Source organism: Neopelma chrysocephalum, unplaced genomic scaffold (genome assembly GCF_003984885.1).
Source record: "Neopelma chrysocephalum unplaced genomic scaffold, ASM398488v2 Primary Assembly neopelma1_90, whole genome shotgun sequence".
NCBI classification, from domain to species: Eukaryota; Metazoa; Chordata; class Aves; order Passeriformes; family Pipridae; genus Neopelma; species Neopelma chrysocephalum.
This window is the reverse complement of record NW_020897752.1, coordinates 28107-45993: the sequence shown is the minus strand read 5'-3', so window position 1 is coordinate 45993 and position 17887 is coordinate 28107. Positions and strand designations below refer to the sequence as shown.

General features: G+C 51.2%; 5 protein-coding genes across 7 annotated transcripts in view; 1 reads left to right on the top strand and 4 right to left on the bottom strand.

The window, feature by feature from the left end:
- The first annotated feature begins 17 nt into the window (after positions 1-17).
- Positions 18-17887, top strand: part of UBXN10 (UBX domain protein 10) — a 22278-nt gene continuing 4408 nt past the window's right edge. The window contains exons 1-2 of the mRNA XM_027693230.1: positions 18-635; positions 17193-17287. The gene's annotated coding sequence lies outside the window, so the exon portion shown is untranslated. The remainder of the gene's footprint in view (positions 636-17192; positions 17288-17887) is intronic.
- LOC113972242 (group IIE secretory phospholipase A2-like) lies at positions 3771-4985 on the bottom strand (the record flags this gene model as incomplete). The annotated part of the gene is given in 3 exon segments (XM_027693094.1): positions 3771-3913; positions 4471-4577; positions 4831-4985. Coding segments are annotated over 3 exon segments (405 nt in total), but the record flags the coding sequence as incomplete, so codon positions are not given.
- Positions 7569-9809, bottom strand: LOC113972312 (basic phospholipase A2 9-like). The gene is made up of 5 exons (XM_027693236.1): positions 9689-9809; positions 9086-9142; positions 8788-8914; positions 8228-8334; positions 7569-8095 (listed from the first exon to the last, which is right to left on the bottom strand). The coding sequence occupies exons 2-5, from the start codon at positions 9123-9125 to the stop codon at positions 7971-7973; spliced, it is 399 nt and encodes a 132-aa protein (XP_027549037.1). The 5' UTR covers positions 9126-9142; positions 9689-9809; the 3' UTR covers positions 7569-7970.
- On the bottom strand, positions 9871-11227 carry LOC113972311 (basic phospholipase A2 daboxin P-like). Its single transcript, XM_027693235.1, has 4 exons — positions 10887-11227; positions 10472-10616; positions 10255-10361; positions 9871-10177 (listed from the first exon to the last, which is right to left on the bottom strand). The coding sequence occupies exons 1-4, from the start codon at positions 10924-10926 to the stop codon at positions 10053-10055; spliced, it is 417 nt and encodes a 138-aa protein (XP_027549036.1). The 5' UTR covers positions 10927-11227; the 3' UTR covers positions 9871-10052.
- LOC113972310 (phospholipase A2, membrane associated-like) lies at positions 12311-17461 on the bottom strand. 3 transcript variants are annotated; one of them, XM_027693231.1, is made up of 6 exons: positions 17118-17461; positions 14899-15168; positions 14294-14342; positions 13434-13578; positions 13085-13191; positions 12311-12793 (listed from the first exon to the last, which is right to left on the bottom strand). In XM_027693231.1, the coding sequence occupies exons 2-6, from the start codon at positions 14926-14928 to the stop codon at positions 12648-12650; spliced, it is 477 nt and encodes a 158-aa protein (XP_027549032.1). In that variant the 5' UTR covers positions 14929-15168; positions 17118-17461; the 3' UTR covers positions 12311-12647. The 3 variants fall into 3 exon arrangements, with proteins under 3 accessions (XP_027549032.1, XP_027549034.1, XP_027549033.1); XM_027693233.1 differs by having other exon boundaries at positions 14998-15168; XM_027693232.1 differs by lacking the exon at positions 14899-15168.

Sequence of the window (17887 nt, the reverse complement as noted above, 5' to 3'; positions counted from 1 at the left end):
TTACTCAGTGATTCTGCGTCAACCTGTGTGTGAGAAGAGTTGTTTGAACTTAAAAAGTAGAGACTCGGGTTTATAATTTTGGAGTTAGATGAAGGTGAGAACCTTTTTTTCACATAGCAGCGTCACATTTGCTTTGACATCTCTTGATGTGCCTGGATATTTTTTTTTTTTACTTGCTTATGCTTGGAGAAGCTTTATTTTACCTTTCTGTCAGGGAAAGCTTAACAAATCTCAACTCAGGAACAACTTTGGTGGGTATTTTTCTATTTAAATTTAAATGAAGTGAATGAAGTCTCAGAATCCTTTCCAAAGCAAAGTGTGTCAGCCAGGCCTGTCTCAAACATGACATTCCTCTTTTCTTTGCCAGGCAGGAATGCAGTGACAAGTTTTAATCTCACTAGAACTGTTGGCCCTCGTTCAGAAGCGATTAATACATAAAGGGAGAATGGGATTGCTGCATCCATGCTTGCTGAAGTTTGGGACCAGCTCCTTTGCTACCTGAGACCTGTTGAGAGACATAAACCCACCCAAAATAATAATACCAGTGGAGTCATGAGACTGCAGAGCCAACTCACCTGATCTGGTGATGGCTGATGAGGCTGTAAAATGTGACAGGAGCAGGCAGGAGATTTCTAGTGAGTGGTGTTACTTGGACATCTGGAATCTCATCCCCTTTGTCATATTTTGGAGCTTTTGGGCTACTCCAGAGCTTTAGTCCAAGCCAGGAACTTGATAGTTGTTAGTCTCCAAATTACATTAGTGTAGGTAAAGGAACAAGAGTCCTGGGAACAAGCTTCCAAGCAGCAGTATTCCCTGGGAAACCTGCCTATTTCACTTCATAAATCAACCTTTTTCCAGGGTAGGATTTTTCCATCTTAAATTCCATTTTGGTGAGGTCACCGAGTAGGATGTATAGCTTGACTCCAGTGATAATTTCCACAGTAGGACTGAGGATTTGGATCAAGGTGAAAGGACTGTGGGATTCAGCTCTGGATTTATGGCTCCCAGTGTTTAAGCTTTACTCGGGTTTTTGGATTTGTGACAAGCACTAAGCTTGAAGAAAGTACATGTGCACTTACACAACAGCAGGAGACACCTCATCAGCCAGGGCAGAGGTGAAGGGGATTTTTTGAAAGTAAGGAACGTTGCTTTTGAAAAAAAAATCTATGTGTGTTTTGAAGTTTATAAATCAGCATGAAAATATAAATGCCTTTTTTTACTGAACTGCCAAGAGCTGGTACTTCGTGTGCTCTGCTGCTGTTAGTTGAAGAATAAAAAGAAGGCTCTCCTGTATGAATTCCTGGTTTAGGAATTACTTTTCTCCAAGACAATAAGTTTTACAGTAGTGGAAAGAGAGGCAACTCACAGCTTAGTGGGGAGGAAGTGCAAATCACTTCAGTGTGTGATCAGTTGTGACAGTGGGTGTAGCAAGGCAGTTCAGGTACGTGTATCACCTGTGTCCTGCCCAGCTGTATTTTGGGTTGAAATGCAGATGGGTTCTGCAGGTTTGAAAAAAATAAGAAAGAATTTGTAGTTGTACACTTGGAATACACTTGGATCTTAATGAATTGCTTTTTTGTCCTCCTGAGCTACAGCTGATAAAAGGATCATTGTTTCTTTGAGCCTGAGAGCTGTGAAGGGAGTTGTCCTGAAGGCTGAGCTTCTGTAGGTGTGGAGGGAACTCAAACCTCACCCCACTGTGTCCAGGATGAAAGGGCAGTTCTGCACCAGCAGCACAAAAAGGAGAGAGAGAGGCTGGTGAGCAACTCATGGCCACCAATATCTGGAACCAAAACTGGAGCTGAAAATGCTTTCATTTCCAAGTATAATATGATTAAAATAAACTCTTAGTGTACTGGGCTCTTAAATCATGATAGAGCAGTCAAGTTCCCTTTTCTGCCAAATTCCCCATTTCTGCCAGGATAGCTTTGTGCCTGCACAACCATTGTGTATCAAAAGATGTTAAAACTTATTTTATCTGTTTTAAATTTTCCTGTTGAAGTTTCCACCTTCCCAATCTGTTATTTTTTTTTCTAGGGAATCTTTATGCAACATTCCTCATGGAACTCACTTTTATGTAGAGAATTTGCCTTGTAACCAGTCATGGCTTTTCCTTGCAGGAGGAAGGGAAGGCAAGAAACAAGAGCAGAGGCACATCATGATTCATAGCTCGTGTTTACTCGTTGGTGGAGCTTCGTAATCCATGGTCCAAGAATGGACAGTAAGCACTGGATATTCCCTTGAGATCTGAGAGGATGACTCTTTGTTATTAGCTGCTGGCTGACGTCTCTGAGGGTGTTTTGGCTGCTGCTGGATCAGCAGTGGGGTCACCATCAGCCTCTCAAGGGCGAGTGCACAGCAGGATGATGTAGCACAGCCACTTTCCCTGCATCCTATCTACCTACGTAATCTTCCCTTGACTTATTTTTCCCAAATCCTGCAGATCAGGAGTTCAGTTGAACTGGAAGTTTTAAGCATTTAGCCAGGTTTTGGATGACCTCCATAAGTGTTTCTATGAATGGGAGGGTTTTCTGCCTGTGCTGCGCCATGTCTCCCATCGTTTTTTCCTTCTTGGGAGCTTCCTTTTGGTTATCTCACAGCTTTGCCATGACATTCGTGGTATGCACAGCTTCAGGAACTGCAGAACGGGAGGAAAACTGCATGAAAAACATTCCATACTCCAGTGTTGGATACAAGAGGGATGATTTGTGCTGGTGTTGAGCTGTGGGGTCTTTCCTTGGTGCTGCATGGTTGCAGGAACCAGCCTTAGAGGGCAGCATTGGCTCTGTCCCAGCTCTTCTCTCAAAATCCTTTAGTGGCTATAGAAAATGAGTAGAAATGAGTGATTTGGAGTTATAAAGATACCACATGTACTGTGGGAATGTGAGGGTGGGGTGGGGGTGTTGCTTGTGATGAAACACTGGAGTCAGGCAGGAGCCTCCTGGCGCTGAGGTGAAACTCAAAGAAATTACCCTTAAAACTCCTTTATTTTAAGCAGAACACATCTCCAGAGGCAGCCTTAAAGCTAGAGGTACCTCCATCAAGGCTTGGGGCTGTGGGACAGCCTGGCTTGTTAGAGATAATTAGGGCTTATTTGGGATCATGTGCAGTTCTGGTGAGGGATGAGGTAGCTGCAGGGAGTGGCAACCTGAGGAGACCTGTCTGGACTTGCTGGCGATAAGGTGCAAGAAAAGGTCACACTAAACCCCTGAGACACCACCCTCATGCCTGCAGTGATGTTAATTGCTTAAATGGTCGTTAGGAACAGGATGGGGCTGGATTGAGGCCGAGCTCTCAGAGGGAAGCTGGGGTTGGAGCCTGGTTTAGGGTGCAGCAGCCACTCATTCTTTCTGTGGTCTTTTTTTTTTTTTCTCTGTAGCCCTTAAGATTTACTGGTTGGCTGCTAAAATGTCACTTCTGGTCAATTTTTTAAGAAAAAGATGCAAAACATTGTGCAGGCATAAATATTGACTTCAGAAAAACAATTCTGAGGCTCCGTGCTGCTTCCTAGCCTTCCACCATTGATTCCCAAAACACAACCCTGGAGATGCTTTCCAAATTTCCTTTGAAAATGTATCTTTATTTGCAGGGTTTCCATTTTTATGAGTTATTTAATCATGGGGAGCAGGTTTTCCGTGTGCACTGGCTCCAGGGAAAGGTGCTGGACACCTTTTTGGTGCCGCAGGGCTCTGCCGTGTCCTGCCTGGCTGCAGGGAACGCAGAACCCCCACCATTTCCATGGATTCTGTCAGGTTTTGACCCTGGTGTGTTCAGCAGGAAGGTGTTCAGCCCTTGCACTTAAAGTTGGGATAATTCTTGTAAGAATTGTGGTAGGTCCCAGCTGCCCTCTGGAAACACTCAGCTGCCTTCTTGTTGCATGCACAGGTCACTGTTTGGCACTGGTTCCCAGTTCCTGGAAGAAAATTTGGGGGGCATGGATGCAGGCAAAGGGTGGGAGAGTCACAGGGTGTTTTTTGGACCATCTCTACTGCATACGCAGCCCCCTGGGTTAAATTTGGGGTGTCTCAGGTACTCTCACCTCTGGTGTGTGGAGCTACCTGGCCCTGGAGGGACCCTTTAATTCACTTTATCCCTGGGGTGTGTGCAGATAGTTGCTTGGATCATAGGGATATGCTTTATTTTGGTATGTGAAATAATGTGTTGGCTGTGGGGAAATTGGGGTGCCTGTGCCAGGTCCCTGTCCAGGATGGGAGGGTCACCTCAGACCCTCAGTATTTGGCCTCTAGGGAAGGATAAGGCCCCTCCTTAGGGAGGTCTCCAAGCTCTAAACCTCACCATAATCCAGCAAATATTTATTTGCCCTGTTCCTGGCACTTTCCCTGTATTTCCACCCCCCTTGCTCTCTCTGAGTGGTTGCCAGGCCAGGATTGTCTAAAGGACACCTTGGAATACAAGCATGGATGGTATGTGCCTTCCCACTTGGAGCTTTGCCCCTGCACCGGCTCTTACCGCAGGTTATTTGGCTTCCCTGGAGGAAGTATTTGTAGGTGACCACTTTGGGACTGCAGTGTGAGGAAGCCAACTTCTTATAGCAGCAATTGTGGGCATGGCAGCACCTGAGAGCACAGGAGCCGTGGTCAAGTCAGGATGGGGGACAGTTGGGACAACCCTACATTGGTTGAACATCAATGACACGCATCATTCCCATGGGCTACTGCTGCTAAAATGTTTTTAGAGAGGCTTTAAGGATAAGCAACAATTTTCTCATTGCTCTCTGCTCCCAGAAGCAGGGCAAGATTCCCCTCGCTGTACCCAGGGAGGTGGGGAGGGCTGGGACACCTGCTCTGCCTTTACCAGGTCCCAGCTTACCTGTCAGTGGCATCCAGGGGCTTTTTGGATCCCCCCAAGCCGCAATAACAGCCGTAGCCATTGTAAGACAGCGGAGATTTCCCGGTCTTGTGCTTAATCATCGCTCCAAACTGGAGCATGTTGCAGCTGGCGAGGGCCAGTCCTACAACTGGAGAAGTTGTTTAGGAGCACTGGGAAAAGCAACCTCCTATCCTACCCTTCCACAACAAAAATGAGCATTTTCGCCCTTCCCATCTCCATGGATAGAACCCATGAGCACCAGACTTTCCTGGAGGATGGGAGCTGGCAGGGGGTTACTCACAGAAGAGGAGCAGTGAGAAGAGCTTCATGTCTGGTAGTGGCAGCTCCGGGGTTTGGTGAACCTGACATGCTGCCGGTCACACCTTTTATAGTCACTGTGTACCTTTGGCAAGGCCCCTCCTTTGGAGGGCAAATATTGACAATCTTCACCATATCACTCTTGGTACATGTGCAAGTCCCTTGGCACTGCTGGAGGTCCCAGCTGTGGGGTGCCTTATACTGCTGGAGCCCTTGGCAGGGGAGGATTTGGTGGACTGGGATGAGTAGGGTAGACTGGGGTCAGCTCCATGCGTGGCTCTGGGTATCTCAGCATCTCAGTGCCTCCCTGAGCAAAATGGGAAAACCTGAGGGAGAACAGGAACCACTTAGTGGAAGATGTCCCTGCCCATGGCAGGGGGTGGAATGAGATGAGCTTTAAAGTCCTTTCCAATTCAAACCATTCTGTGATCCCATGATTCACTTTCTTCCTGGATGCCTATACTAATTTTTTGATGTCTTGGCTAGAAAACACCATTCTATGTCTTAGTGTTTCCATCCTGACTTAACTGGGCAGGGAAAAAAGGCAGCCAGTGCAAAGCATCCTCCACTTCTGACTTACCAGAGTGTGTGAGTTGCAACACTGGGAGCAAAGGAAGATCCTGTGGTCCGCCAGAATGGCTGTGGCTGGAGATAGGGCTGAGCTGAGGCCACATATGGTGGGGTTTTTTGGTAGTGGGGACTTCTGAGGTCCCAAATGCCCCTTGCACATGGGGATGCTCTGTCTCTCTCCCTGTGTATGCTGGGCACTGTGTTTTGCTCTCAAAAAGATGAGCCCATGGCATGAGGTGTCTGGCTCACCTTTATTTAGAAGCAAAAGAAGGCAAGTGGCAGCATAAGGGAAAAAAATGCAAGTGGTGTATTAATGGAAGGGGAAAAAGAGAGGTTGGTTGTCGTTTGCTCCGAGAGAATCTCTAATTAAATAGATGATGCTGAACAATCATTTAGCAGACTTCTTCTGTCAGATACTGCAGGTGCCCAGTGCTCTGTGCTGCTTTCTGGAGAACCCCAGCATGGGCCGGCAGGGGAGGAAATCCCCCCGTGGCTGGTAGGGAAACTGAGGCAGGGAACAGGGACTTGTGTGGGAATCAGAGAGGTGGTGAGAAAAGGGAAGTTAGCTCAGCACCATCTGTTCCCCCTTCTGGCATGAGATGTTTGTCTCATCAGCTCTCTGGGCTAATTTAAGCAGACCCCTTGGACATCATTGAGTTAATGACCTGAACCAGGACTTGCCATAATTCAGGATTTTCCGAGTCCACAACCAGTTTTATCGCTGAGAAATAAGGTATATTCTTATCAAACTGGCTGAGCCCCACGTGAAAGCCTCTCCACCCCAGCCCCTCTACCTGTGCCAGGTTTGCAGTATCCTTTCTCCAAATGGGAAATAAGCCCCAACAGGGCCAAATGCCTCCTGGAAGGATGTGGATTTTGTTTCACAGTACAAACCCACAACTTTTCCAACCCAATTGATTGCCATGTGTCTGAGCCAACACATCAGCACTTGGAGCTCTGTATGAATGGATTTGTACAGTCAGACCTCCAAGGAGGAAAATACATGGATAGTTAAAATTCACCCAGAGTTTACAAAGGGAGAGTTTATCTTGGCCTGAAATCTGTCTGGGATATCCTGTAGGTGAGGATTTGATCCTTGATTTGTGCCTTGCAAACAGCAGCTGCTGGGTGAAAGGCTGCCCACTCCTTCCTCGTCTCCCCAAGATTACGTGGTGCTGGAGGAGGAAAAGCAGGGTGGAAGGGCCTGATTCCTGGGTGACAGCTGGTGGGAAGCATCACTGATGTAAGGGATATTGCCCGGCCCCATTGACTTCAGCTTTGGGGCAAGCCAGGGAGGGAATTCCAGCTGGGCATCAGCCCCTGGGGAAATAGTGTTTTGTTGCTGTTTCTGTGGCTTTATTTCATTGCAGAGCCCCAAGGGGGTTTGGAGCACCGAGACCTCCTGGGGGTCAACCCTGCAGGGCACAAAACATGCGCAGTGGGGAGGTTTTTTCCTAAGGGATGTGCTCAGGGTTGTTGCAGAATCGGGCCAAAACATTCTTTTCTGGTGAGAAGTCTGTTTTGCTCTGTGCTGGTGTGAGGCAAGCTCCCGGCCACCCCGGCACAGCAGAGGTTCAGGGGATCTTAGAATATCCCGAGTTGGAAGGGACTCACAAGGATCATTGAACTCCAAGCCCGATCCCTCCCACAGCATCACGCCTGCTCCAGCCCTTCCACCCGCTTCCACTTCTCCATCTCAGAAAAAAACTGGACATTTTCAGAGCCTGAAGGCTCGGGGCTAAGTGGGGCAGTTCAGGGGTGCGGCTGCACCTCGGTGGGAATTGTGTCACCTCTCAGGTGTAATTTTTTCCAGGTATTTCAACAGGAAACCTGTCTGAGAGGCGAGGGGTGATCGCTGGGCTCAGCTGAGTCACGGCACACTGAGAACTGCTGCTTTGGGCTCTCTGTTTTTATTTGGAGCAACAGAAGGTGAAGCAAGAAGCAGAGAGAGCGGACAGGCTGCGGGGGAGCCGGAGCCAAGGGGAGACGCTCCCGCTGGTTCCCTGTGCCCCTCACAGGGACGAGGGGCAGGTGTCCACCCCTCCCTTTTTTGCTGTGCTGAAACATCGCGTCAGCGCTGCTCCCCCTCCTCAGATCCAGTGGACACTGACGCAACTTCACCGGAGGGTTGTTGTCCTCGTGCCAAAGCCAAAAAGCCCCGAGGAGGAGACTCGCCAGGGCTGGGAAGCGCTGCCGGCGCCGTCCCTTCGCGGATCAGCCCGGAGGTGGTTTTGCAAAGGGAATTTTTTGCTTCAGCACCTCCCGGCTCGTCCCCGGCACTTGATGCGGCGCCGGAGCAGCCTCTGGCCGCGCATCCGGCACAGCAGGGCCGCCCGCTCGCACCTGCAGGCACTTCTCTGGCACCACGTCCCCGACCCTGCAGGGACCGCACAGCACACCTGAGACCTTCATTTGGGCGTATCTCCCGGGGACTGCCCAAAAAAGGACACCACAAGGGAGGGAGATGGTCTGGAAAGGGGCATCCCGAGGCAAGGGGGTGAGGACTCACTGCAGGTGGGGATTCCTGCCTGGGGTGCTGAGAGGGGCTGGAAGGGTCCCACGGGGCACCGCCGAGCCGCCAGCTTGGCATAGCAGCAGGCACGGAGCCGGCAGCACCTGCAGGGAGAAGGAGAGCCTGGACTCATCGGCAATGTGGCACCGGCTGCTTCTGACCTACCTGACGCAGGCTCTGCGAGCTGGGCGGGAAGAGCCACCAGTTTTGCATCCTCTGCTCTGAATTGCCCAGCAGCTGCTCTTTCCAGCCCATTCCCATGCCTCTTCTTCCCTGTGCAAGCCCTGCCCAGCATCCTGGCTTCAGGACCATCCCTCTCCACTGGTGCCATCCCATGAACCAGGCAGTTGTCACTGGCACCACCCTCCTGACTGCGGGGCTGGAATTAGGGGTGAGCACTGAGCTTTCCCTGCTTCCCAAAAACCTGTTCCCTTCCTGCTGCTGCCCAGCACCTGGTCTGCACTTTGCAAAGCTTCGGGGTGGGCTGAGGGGGTTGTGCACAGCCCTGGGGTTACCCCAGGGCCAGCGTTAGCCCTCTGGGGCAGCATTGCCTGTACCGGTCCAATGAAGCCCTTGAGGTGCCCCATCCCGAGTAGCATCCGTGGGCAGTCAGATTTCCTACAGTGCTTCCCTCGAGTCCCGGTGTGAAGGTACGTGGGTGCTTCCCATGAGCTGTGAACACACCTGGAGTGGCCAGAAAAAGTGATTTTTTTGTAAGTTACATGCAGAAATGAGGCCTGGGGAACGGGGGAGGAGATAGGGAGTCCCCCTGAGGAGTGCACAGGAGTTTGGGGATGCACATTGGCACAGGGATGGGGCCTGGCTCCTGTCTGTGTGGGTCGGGGATGTACTTACTGCAGGCAAACAGCATTGTCAGCACCAGCTGGACCTTCATTTTCCTCTCACCTGGGCCTAGGAGGAAAAACAGAGGACAGGCTCAGCCAGGCAGCTTGGCTGGTGCTGCCATGCATACCTTCCTCTCTGAAATTGGGTGAAATCACCCCAAAATTTGGAATGAAGAAAGCAACTAGGGCTCCTCACATCTGTTTTGCTGCCTCTTGGCTGACAGCAAGTGGTTTCTGAGGCTGTTCCACCACCTGAGCATCCCCACTCCATGTCCCACCACCTTAATATCCCCCACCTCCTGTCCCACCACCGAAACATAGTCCTCATGTCCACTACCCCAGCAGCTCCCACCCCCTATCCCACCACCTAAGCATGTCCCACCACCTGTCCCACGATTCCAACATTCCCCACCTCCTGTCCCACCCCTTTTGACACTTCTCCCCCTGTGGTGCAACGTCCCAGCTGGGTTTTTATCTGGGAACAATGACACTTTCCCTACACTTTTCTTCCCTCCCAGCAGAAGGCAGCGTTCCCGCTGCCTCCTCCCGACATCCCGCCCCCCCCCCATTTTTGTTTCCATGGCAGGGAGGTGGAGAGGGGGGAGTTGCTCACCGGGGGATCTCCCTCACTGCCAGTCCGTCCTCCCGAGGAGAGCCTGCCCTCCGTGTCTCGCCCGCGGGCTCTGAACTGAAAGCGCCGAAATTGCTCCTCTGTCCGAAAAACACCAAGCGCTACGCCCCTTCCATCGCCGGCCAACCCCCCTCGCCCCGTGGGCTGCAACCCGGAGTGACGCAGGGACCGAGTTCTTGGAAAGTTTTGGGAAGATGTTGATTATTTACAGGGATTTCTCTCCCTGCCCAGCAGCAGCAGCAGCTCTCAGAGGACGGGGTGGTTTAAGCACATTGTTTATTTTCATTTTACTTAAATTTACAGCAGCACAGGCAGGAGTGCAGGGAGCTCCAAATTTCGGCTCCTATCACTTGCACAGGTAGTTGGGATAGAACTGGTAGCGTTTCCTGTAGCTCCTGACGTTTCTCTTCAGGCACAGCGCCAGGCTGCGGTCGCACTCACAGGAGAGCTGAGCGCACCAGGAGTCCTTTCCTGTGGGAAGAGGGGAGCCCAGGGTCAGACCTGCCTTTAGGATGGACTAACACCCTCTTTTCCTGGGTCCTACTCACTGCAGGAGGGGCTGCCGTGGTGCCCCTTGTAGTGGTAGCTCTGCTTCTTGGCGTCACAGTCGTGGCTCAGGAGGCCGAGGTAGCAGGTATCGTGTAGCTGGCAACACCTGCAGGGGAGATCAAAGCTTTAGGGGTTGGGCTTTTCCCTCCCTCGCTCCTCAAATTTGAAAATATTCGAGGATGTGTTCAGACAGGGGGGTTTTAGGTGGGTTCTCACCTGTCTGAGGCGTCCTTGGGCTGCCCCTTGCCCCCCAGGCCGCAGTAGCAGCCATAGAAGGCATAGTGCAGCAGAGCGTTTTTCCCTGTCACCTCCGTGATCATGTTGTGCAGCTGCAAGAGGCTCCCGTGGGCTGGGGACAAGCCTGGGGAGGGAAAATCAGGGGGATCATGCTGATTCCCAGCCCCCTCGCAGCATCTCCATCCCTCCAGCCCCCAAACTGGCACCAAGGTGGTGATGTCTTGGAAATTATAAGACAGTGGAGAGGGAATTTGTTCCCAGCTTGCAGGAGAGTTATTGCATATTTGGGAGAGGTGGTGATGGGAAAAGGTGAAGAAATCACCAGCCTGGTTCTAATTTCCACAGATGTAACTGCACAGGGAGCCGTGGGACTGATGGGGCTGAGGACACTTACGCCAAGCAAACAGCACAGAGAGGCCCAGGAGACAATTCATCCTTCTGACACCCCTGGGAGAGAAAACCAAACCATTCCCTGTTATACCAAAACCAAACCATTCCCTGCTACCCTTCTTTCTTTCTCTCCTTATCTGGGAGCAGAGATGCTCCCCCTCTCTATGGACTAGAGAAAATGAGGGCGGTGAAGATGCACCCGTTGCTTCAGCACAAAGCACTGGGGAGGGAAAGTCATGGGAATCGGATGGTGCAGTGGTGGAAAAAAGCAAAATGAAGAGAAAGGGAGAAAAGTTGGAGGAATTATCAGCCCTTGAGGGCTGCACCCACTGCTCTTCCTCCAGGCTGGCATCTCAAGTAGCATCTCCTTTGCTCCTGCTTTCACAGCATGGATTTTGCTCCCATCTTGCTTCTGGTTAAAGTAGGAAAGGGAGGGAAAGCATTCCTCCATCCCCACTTACCTTGGGAAAGCTGCTGCTGGCTTGCAATGGCCTGCAGCCAGCTGGGCTTGCTTTATATAGGGTTTGCTCCCATCTGTTTGGGGCTCCTTTGACTCAAATGTTGCTGACTGGGTTTTTCTGCAAAGGAGAAGGCGCCATTCTTCCCCTTTACAGGAGTGTCAGAAATCCCCCCAATGCCCCAGCTCTGTACCTCACACACGGGGGCTGGTGCTGGGTGGGATGAGGTGGCAAAGTATCATCACTTCCAGCCTGAGGAGGAAGCCAACACACCCTAATCCTGGTCAGAAATGCCTGAAGATCTTTTACTTTGTCCTTCCCAGCGCCACAGAGCTGTATGGGGGAAAAGAACAACCCTGGTTCAGCCTTGGTAGGAATGAAGCAGGTTTGGGATTTTCAAGGGGCTGTACAGTTTGGGAACTGACCCTCTGCAAAACTGGTTCAGGGTGAGTTATCTGTTTTTTGGGGAAAGTCTGTGGGCAAACTGAAAGTACCTCTAAATGTGCAGTTCCCGGAGACATGAGGTCAGGCAGACACTGGATGATTAAACCCCCCCTCACTGTGAGAAAAAAATGAATCAAAATGAATGTTTTGTGGTGAGCAAATGCAACTTCCCTTATTTTATTCTATATGATTTTTCCACACCCTCATTACAGCTCTTCTGCAGAAACCACTCAGTCACCAACTGCCCTCCTAAATTAGCATCCACCTAATTTAGCTGGTCATGGTTTTGAAATCTTCCCTCCTCTGTGGATGGCTATTCTTTAGCCTTAATTTTCATAGAATCCTGTAATGGTTTGGGTTGGAAGGGACCTTAAAGCTTGTCTCGGTCCATGGGCAGGGACACCTTCCACTATCCCAGGTTGCTCCACATTGGGGTAGACCTGTGAATTACAACCCTGTTGGGACTGTGGAAGTATTGGGATGATGGGCAGAGGGTGTGGCTGAGGTGTGGGATGCAGAAGTGCTCCCCAAACTCAGCAGCCACCATTGCAGTGCCTCAATCTCAGTGGCCCTTACAGAAAAACACCACAGAATCAGTTTGCATTCCTTTTATTGTAGGTGTTTATGATCTTTGCTGGGAAATGAAATCAAGGGAGGAGGAAGGGACAAAAAAGAGGACGTTGGTGTGTCTTTCTGAGAAGTGGGGGGTCTCCATTCATGATGTGTGTCCTTCCTCCCCCTGAGCACCTCGCAGGGAGCCTCGTGGGCTCTGCTTCTGCTCAGCCCCCACCCCAGGCTTTTCTTGCCACAGCAGTGGGGGAAACCAGACAAAATCTGGAGCTCTGTGTGCAGATTCCCCCTCCTCAGCACTGGAGCTTGTCTCCTTGGCATTTCAGCTTGAAGTAGAAGCGGTAGGAATGACTGTACGAAGGCAGAGTGCTCGCGAAGCACGAGGCCACTGCCTTGTCACACAGACAAGTCTCTCTCTCACACCAGCTCTGCTTGTTACCTGTGGGGTGGAAATACAGTGTCCTGTAGTGGCTTTTCTGGTGGGGTCCCCTCAGGACACCCCCAGTGCCTGGAGCTTCCTGGGGGAAGTGGATGAAACAGTGTGTCCCAGTGCTTGCTCTCTCCGACCTGTTGCATCCCTTGCAATGCTCATTTAATTATCAAACCTGGACAGGAATCAGGCTGGTTTCACCCCAGGGGTTGCCCTCCTGAGTGCCCTGCTCTGGGGATGGGGTGTCATGGGGAGCGGTGCTGGTCCCCCACCTCCATGGAACCCCTGTTCTATACTCACTGCAGGTGATGTGTCCGTCATCAGTGGTGAAGGTGTACGGGGTGATCAAGGGGCTGCACTTGCCCTCCCTCACCCTCCTGTAGCAGCAGTCGTGGGCTTGGCAGCACCTGTGGGGACACCATGTCAAACTGTGGCCCCCCAACCCTCCCTCACCACACCTGGAGGGTAAAGGAAGGTCCAGCCTCAAATTTAAGGTGACCAGGAGGAGAGGATGGTCAGGCAGCAGCAGGACATGGCTGGGGAACAGGGCAAACCCCCATCTCAGAGCACAGGAGCTGCCAGGGAGGGGCTTTTTAGGGACTGCCCTTCGCTGGGGGTGGTGAGTGGTGATGCTGTTCCAGATACTCACCGGTCGGTGGGATCCACGGGGGTCCCTCTGCCCCCGATGCCGCAGAAACACCCATACCAGCTGTAGGAGAGCAGGGCACTCTTCCCTGTGGTCGACCTGATCATCCGCACCAGCTCCAGGACACTGGTGCCAGCTGGGAGCAACCCTGTGGAGAGGCAGACGGATGGGGCTTGTGCCAGTGCAGAGTGAGGAGGCTGGTGGTGTTCCCGACACCTCACGCCTGGCAGGGAATTAAATAAGTCTGGCATTGCTAGAAACACACTTTCAGGAATTTGAACCATGAGGAGCCCTAATACCTCCCAAGGATTATAGAATCATGGAATTCCAGAATGGTTTGGGAGTGAAGGGACCTTAAAGCCCATCTCATTCCACCCCGTGCCATGGGCAGGGACACCTTCCACTAGCCCAGGTTGCTCCAAGCCTCATCCAGCCTGGCCTTGAACACTTCCAGGGTTGGGGCAGCCACAGCTTCTCTGGGCAACCTGTGCCAGGGCCTCACCACCTAAACAGGGAAAATGTCTGGCTTCTGCACCCCCTGGATTCAGTCTGGCAGAAGGTATTGCGGTCTGGTCAGGCAACAAGCCCACAAGCCATGCTGCAACCAGCAATCCCCCATCACCAGGATCAGCCATGGGCTTGGCACAGGCAGGAAATGTTCCAGCAATCTCCAGGGCCCCGTAAAATAAATATGGATCTGGGCATCCCAAAGCCTCCCCGTCACAAAGCCCTCCAGGACTCCAGCAGCGCTACACGAAGTGTTGGAGTGAAACCACAAAGTTTAAACAAAAACCTGAATTGTTCCCAAATCTTGAGGTGGACAGGTGGATCCCGGTGTGTCCTGGGGACAGTGGGGCACTTACCACAAGCCAGGAGCACAGCAAGGAGGAGATTCCTCATCCTGGGGCTGCTCTGGAGAGGGAACAGCAAAGATGGGCGATGAACCAGGGGCAGGACAGGAATTCCCCCAGTGCCCACACCAAGGGCATGGAACTGGTTGGTTGGCAATGCCTCATGGTGACATTCGTGTCACTATGGATTCACAGCCTTGTGAAGGCGTCACCGTGCCCCTGTGGCTCCTCATAGGGCCTTTAGCCTGGATTTGGGATGCAGCGCTTGTCACAGACATGATGGCTGATCCTGCCTGGAGCTGATGAAGCAGCTCTCTATTCACAGCCTTCCCCCACCACCCTCTGAGCTGCCAGATGAGTAATAGGGCAATAAAGTCCCACTCTCCTTACCCCTCCTGGACCTGCAGCTCCGATGCCACTGGCTCTGAGGATTTGGTTTTTATAGCTGGCCAGGCCCTCCCCCTCCTCTATCTGCGCTGTCATCCCAGGCCGGGCTCGCCCGGAGCAGGGAGCATGTTCCCATCCTTCTCTTTCCCAAAAATCATTAGTTTCCCCAAGCAGTGAGCACCAACATTCCCTCCGTCTGCTCATCGCTGGGCATGAGGCCATCTCCATACCTGCATGAAGCCAGTCAAGGCCTTCGCCATGGTTTTAAAATCTGTGGGATCTAGTGGCTGGAGCAATGGGATAAAAGTGATTTACATCGGGGCTGGCACCTTAGAGGTTGTTGAATCCTTGTTCTGGCTGCGGAGATGGCACTTTGGGCTCAGTGTTGTCTCGAGTGAGGTTTTGCCAATTCACACCTTGAAGCTTTAAAGGTGGTTTCTCTTGGCTCCTTCCTTGCAATTGTCCCCTCAGATCCACGGCGGCATCCAAATCCAGCCTCACTGAATCACAAGGGGAGGCGAAGGGAAGACAGCCAACACCACGAGTGCAATTCCTGGGTCTGCAGTTTTCCTGTCCTGCCCTCTGTGGTTTTCCTGTCTGCCCAGAGTGTGTGGGCAAGGAGTCTGAGAAATTAAATCATGAGCAGCAAAGGCTGGAAAAGCCATGGAAACCTGACTTGGAATGCTTGGAGCATACAGCTTATTTAATAACCATAACTCAAACATGATACAGAGAGATGGGGGAGGCAGAAAACCAGAGGAGATAAGGAACAAAAGCTGCTGGTTTTCCCCTGAAACCGTGGGGCCAAGTGCAAACACAGACACAAATACAGGTATCTGGTGATATGCAGGGCTCCACCCTCAGGGATTAACCTGGGGAAGGGTTAATCAGGGTTGAGAATTGTAAGGAAATGACTTAGGGGTCTGGAGTCAAGGAGAAAAAACTCTGTGGAATTTCTTGAGAAGCCACCAAAGCTGTCACTGGAAGGGACATCACCTCCTGACTGTCCTCCAAGGGGGCAGAGATGTCTGTCCCAGGGCTTTGCTTCCCTCTAACCCTTAATTTTCTGCTGCAAGTGGAATAAAAACCCATCCAAGCCCATTAAGAATGGGGAGCAACACCTCACCCGCCTCCTTACTCGGCATCTGCACAAGAAACCATCCCAAAATGCCACAGTGACAATCTGACAGCCAAACCCCTGCTTTCCTCACCTCACTTCTAAAACCAAGGCACTCTCTAGTAATTAATTGATCCCTTTCCCACCTCCTCCACAAACGCTTCCATTACAGAAGGATTCCCCAGGTGGTGTTCGTTGGCTGTGCTATTTGTGTTTTAACATTGCAGGTCCTTGGTTTCGGGGGAAAGACCTGAGTTTTTGCTGTAGAGTTTGGATAAACCTGCATGAAAAGCATAATCTGAGGGCCTAATTGAGAGCAGGGATCCTGTGGGTTTGGGATCCACACATGGTTTTAACCAAATCCCTCATTTTAAGCCCTCCCTCTCTGCAGAGGGTCTCAGGAGAGTGACCAAATGAAGCTAAACCCTCTCTTTAATTAACCCACAGACTCAAGGACTTAAAAAACCACCCATAGAAGTTATCATCCCCTTGGATATATGGAACTTTTCAGCCTTCTTAGGGAACAAAGAGAGCTGGGTATCACCCACACATCTGTTTGTTCAGGGCCTTATTGAAGTGTAAATGTGCCGGGTGCTTTGATCTGCAATGCTCCAGTTTTCCCAGCAATATTGCCAAATATCCTGGGCTGAGATGAGCTGATAGGAAACTATTTCCTTACTTATTTTATTTCTTTTTAGTGCTTGGGTTTGCCTTGATCTTCCCCCCTCACAGGGTGGAGAACCCAAGTTTATGATGGATATTTATTGCTTGTTTCTTGGTGCCATTGATGGCCATCTGTCGGTGGGAGAAGAAGGTGGTTAACTGGGAGTGGGTTTAAAAAGGGTTTAAAAAGGGATTAATGGGGAGAGAGGGAAATATCAGTGTTATGTGGGGTGTTCCCAGAAGGGAAACTGACTCAGGGATCATTTGTAGCCAGGGAAATCAGGAGAACTCCCCCTCCCTCCTAGGATAAAGAAAGCTTAAAACTCCCCAAAAGCATAGTTTTAGGTCCCAGGAAGATCATGTGTGTAAAGTCTGATTTTTTTAATGGTGTTTTCATAATAAATTTTGGGGTTTATTTGTCTGGGTTTATTCTGCAGTCACTGAATAATGTCACAGGGAGTTAAACTCTGTCTTGTGCTCCACCTCTCCTCCCCCCCCACTGCCTTTGCTCAGGACAGGCTGTAACACTTCATTTTTAAAATTTTAGGGTTAAAACCTGAAGATTTGAGTATTTAAGTGGGGTGGCAACATTGTGGTTTTGACTAGGGTGGGATGGGGGAACGAGACCTCCTGTGGGAGGGACAGGGACAACCTTGGTGCCACACTCACCTACGGGTGTGGAGCAGCTCTTTGGGAGGGACCCAGCTGTCACCCACCCTGCTCATCCTGCCTTGTGTCCCACAGGATGAGGCTTGCAGAACCTTCCCAAGGTGGTGGGGCTCTTCCTGTGCCACTGATGAGGCCTGAAGCCTCAACACATCCCTGCACAGTTTGCACAGGTATGTCCCTGCCATCTGCACCAGCATGTCCTGGCTGTCCCTGAGCCTGGTGATGTTCCCTGGATCTGCCCTGGGGCATTCCGGCTGTCCCATCCCTGGATCCAGGGAATCCCAGCTGTCCCAAGCCATGGTTCCATCTCTGTCCCACCCCTGTCCCCATCCCTGTTCTCATCCCTATTCCATCCCTGTTTCCATCCCTATCCCATCCCTGTCCTCAGCCCTATCCCATCACTTTCCCATCCTTGTTTCCATCCCTATCCCATCCCTGTCCCCATTCCTATCCCATCCCTGTCCCGTCCCTGTTCCCATCCCTGTTCTCATCCCTATCCCATCTGTATCCCATCATACATACACAGGTATTCTTCCCAAGAACGCCAAGGCAGTGGAAGGATTAAAAGAAAAGGATCCCTTTTTTTACGATGGGATGCATTGGGCCTCCAGGGGCAAAAGGCATCTCCTGTTCTCCCCTTCGAGTTTTTATTATCTCCACTCTCCCCTCTCTCCCTGCTGGAATGCCAAGGCCTACAGCATCTGCTTCTGGAATGCGGTGTGGGGGGAGAGAACAGCACTGTTTTGAGAAGGTGGCAAGGGAACCTTTTC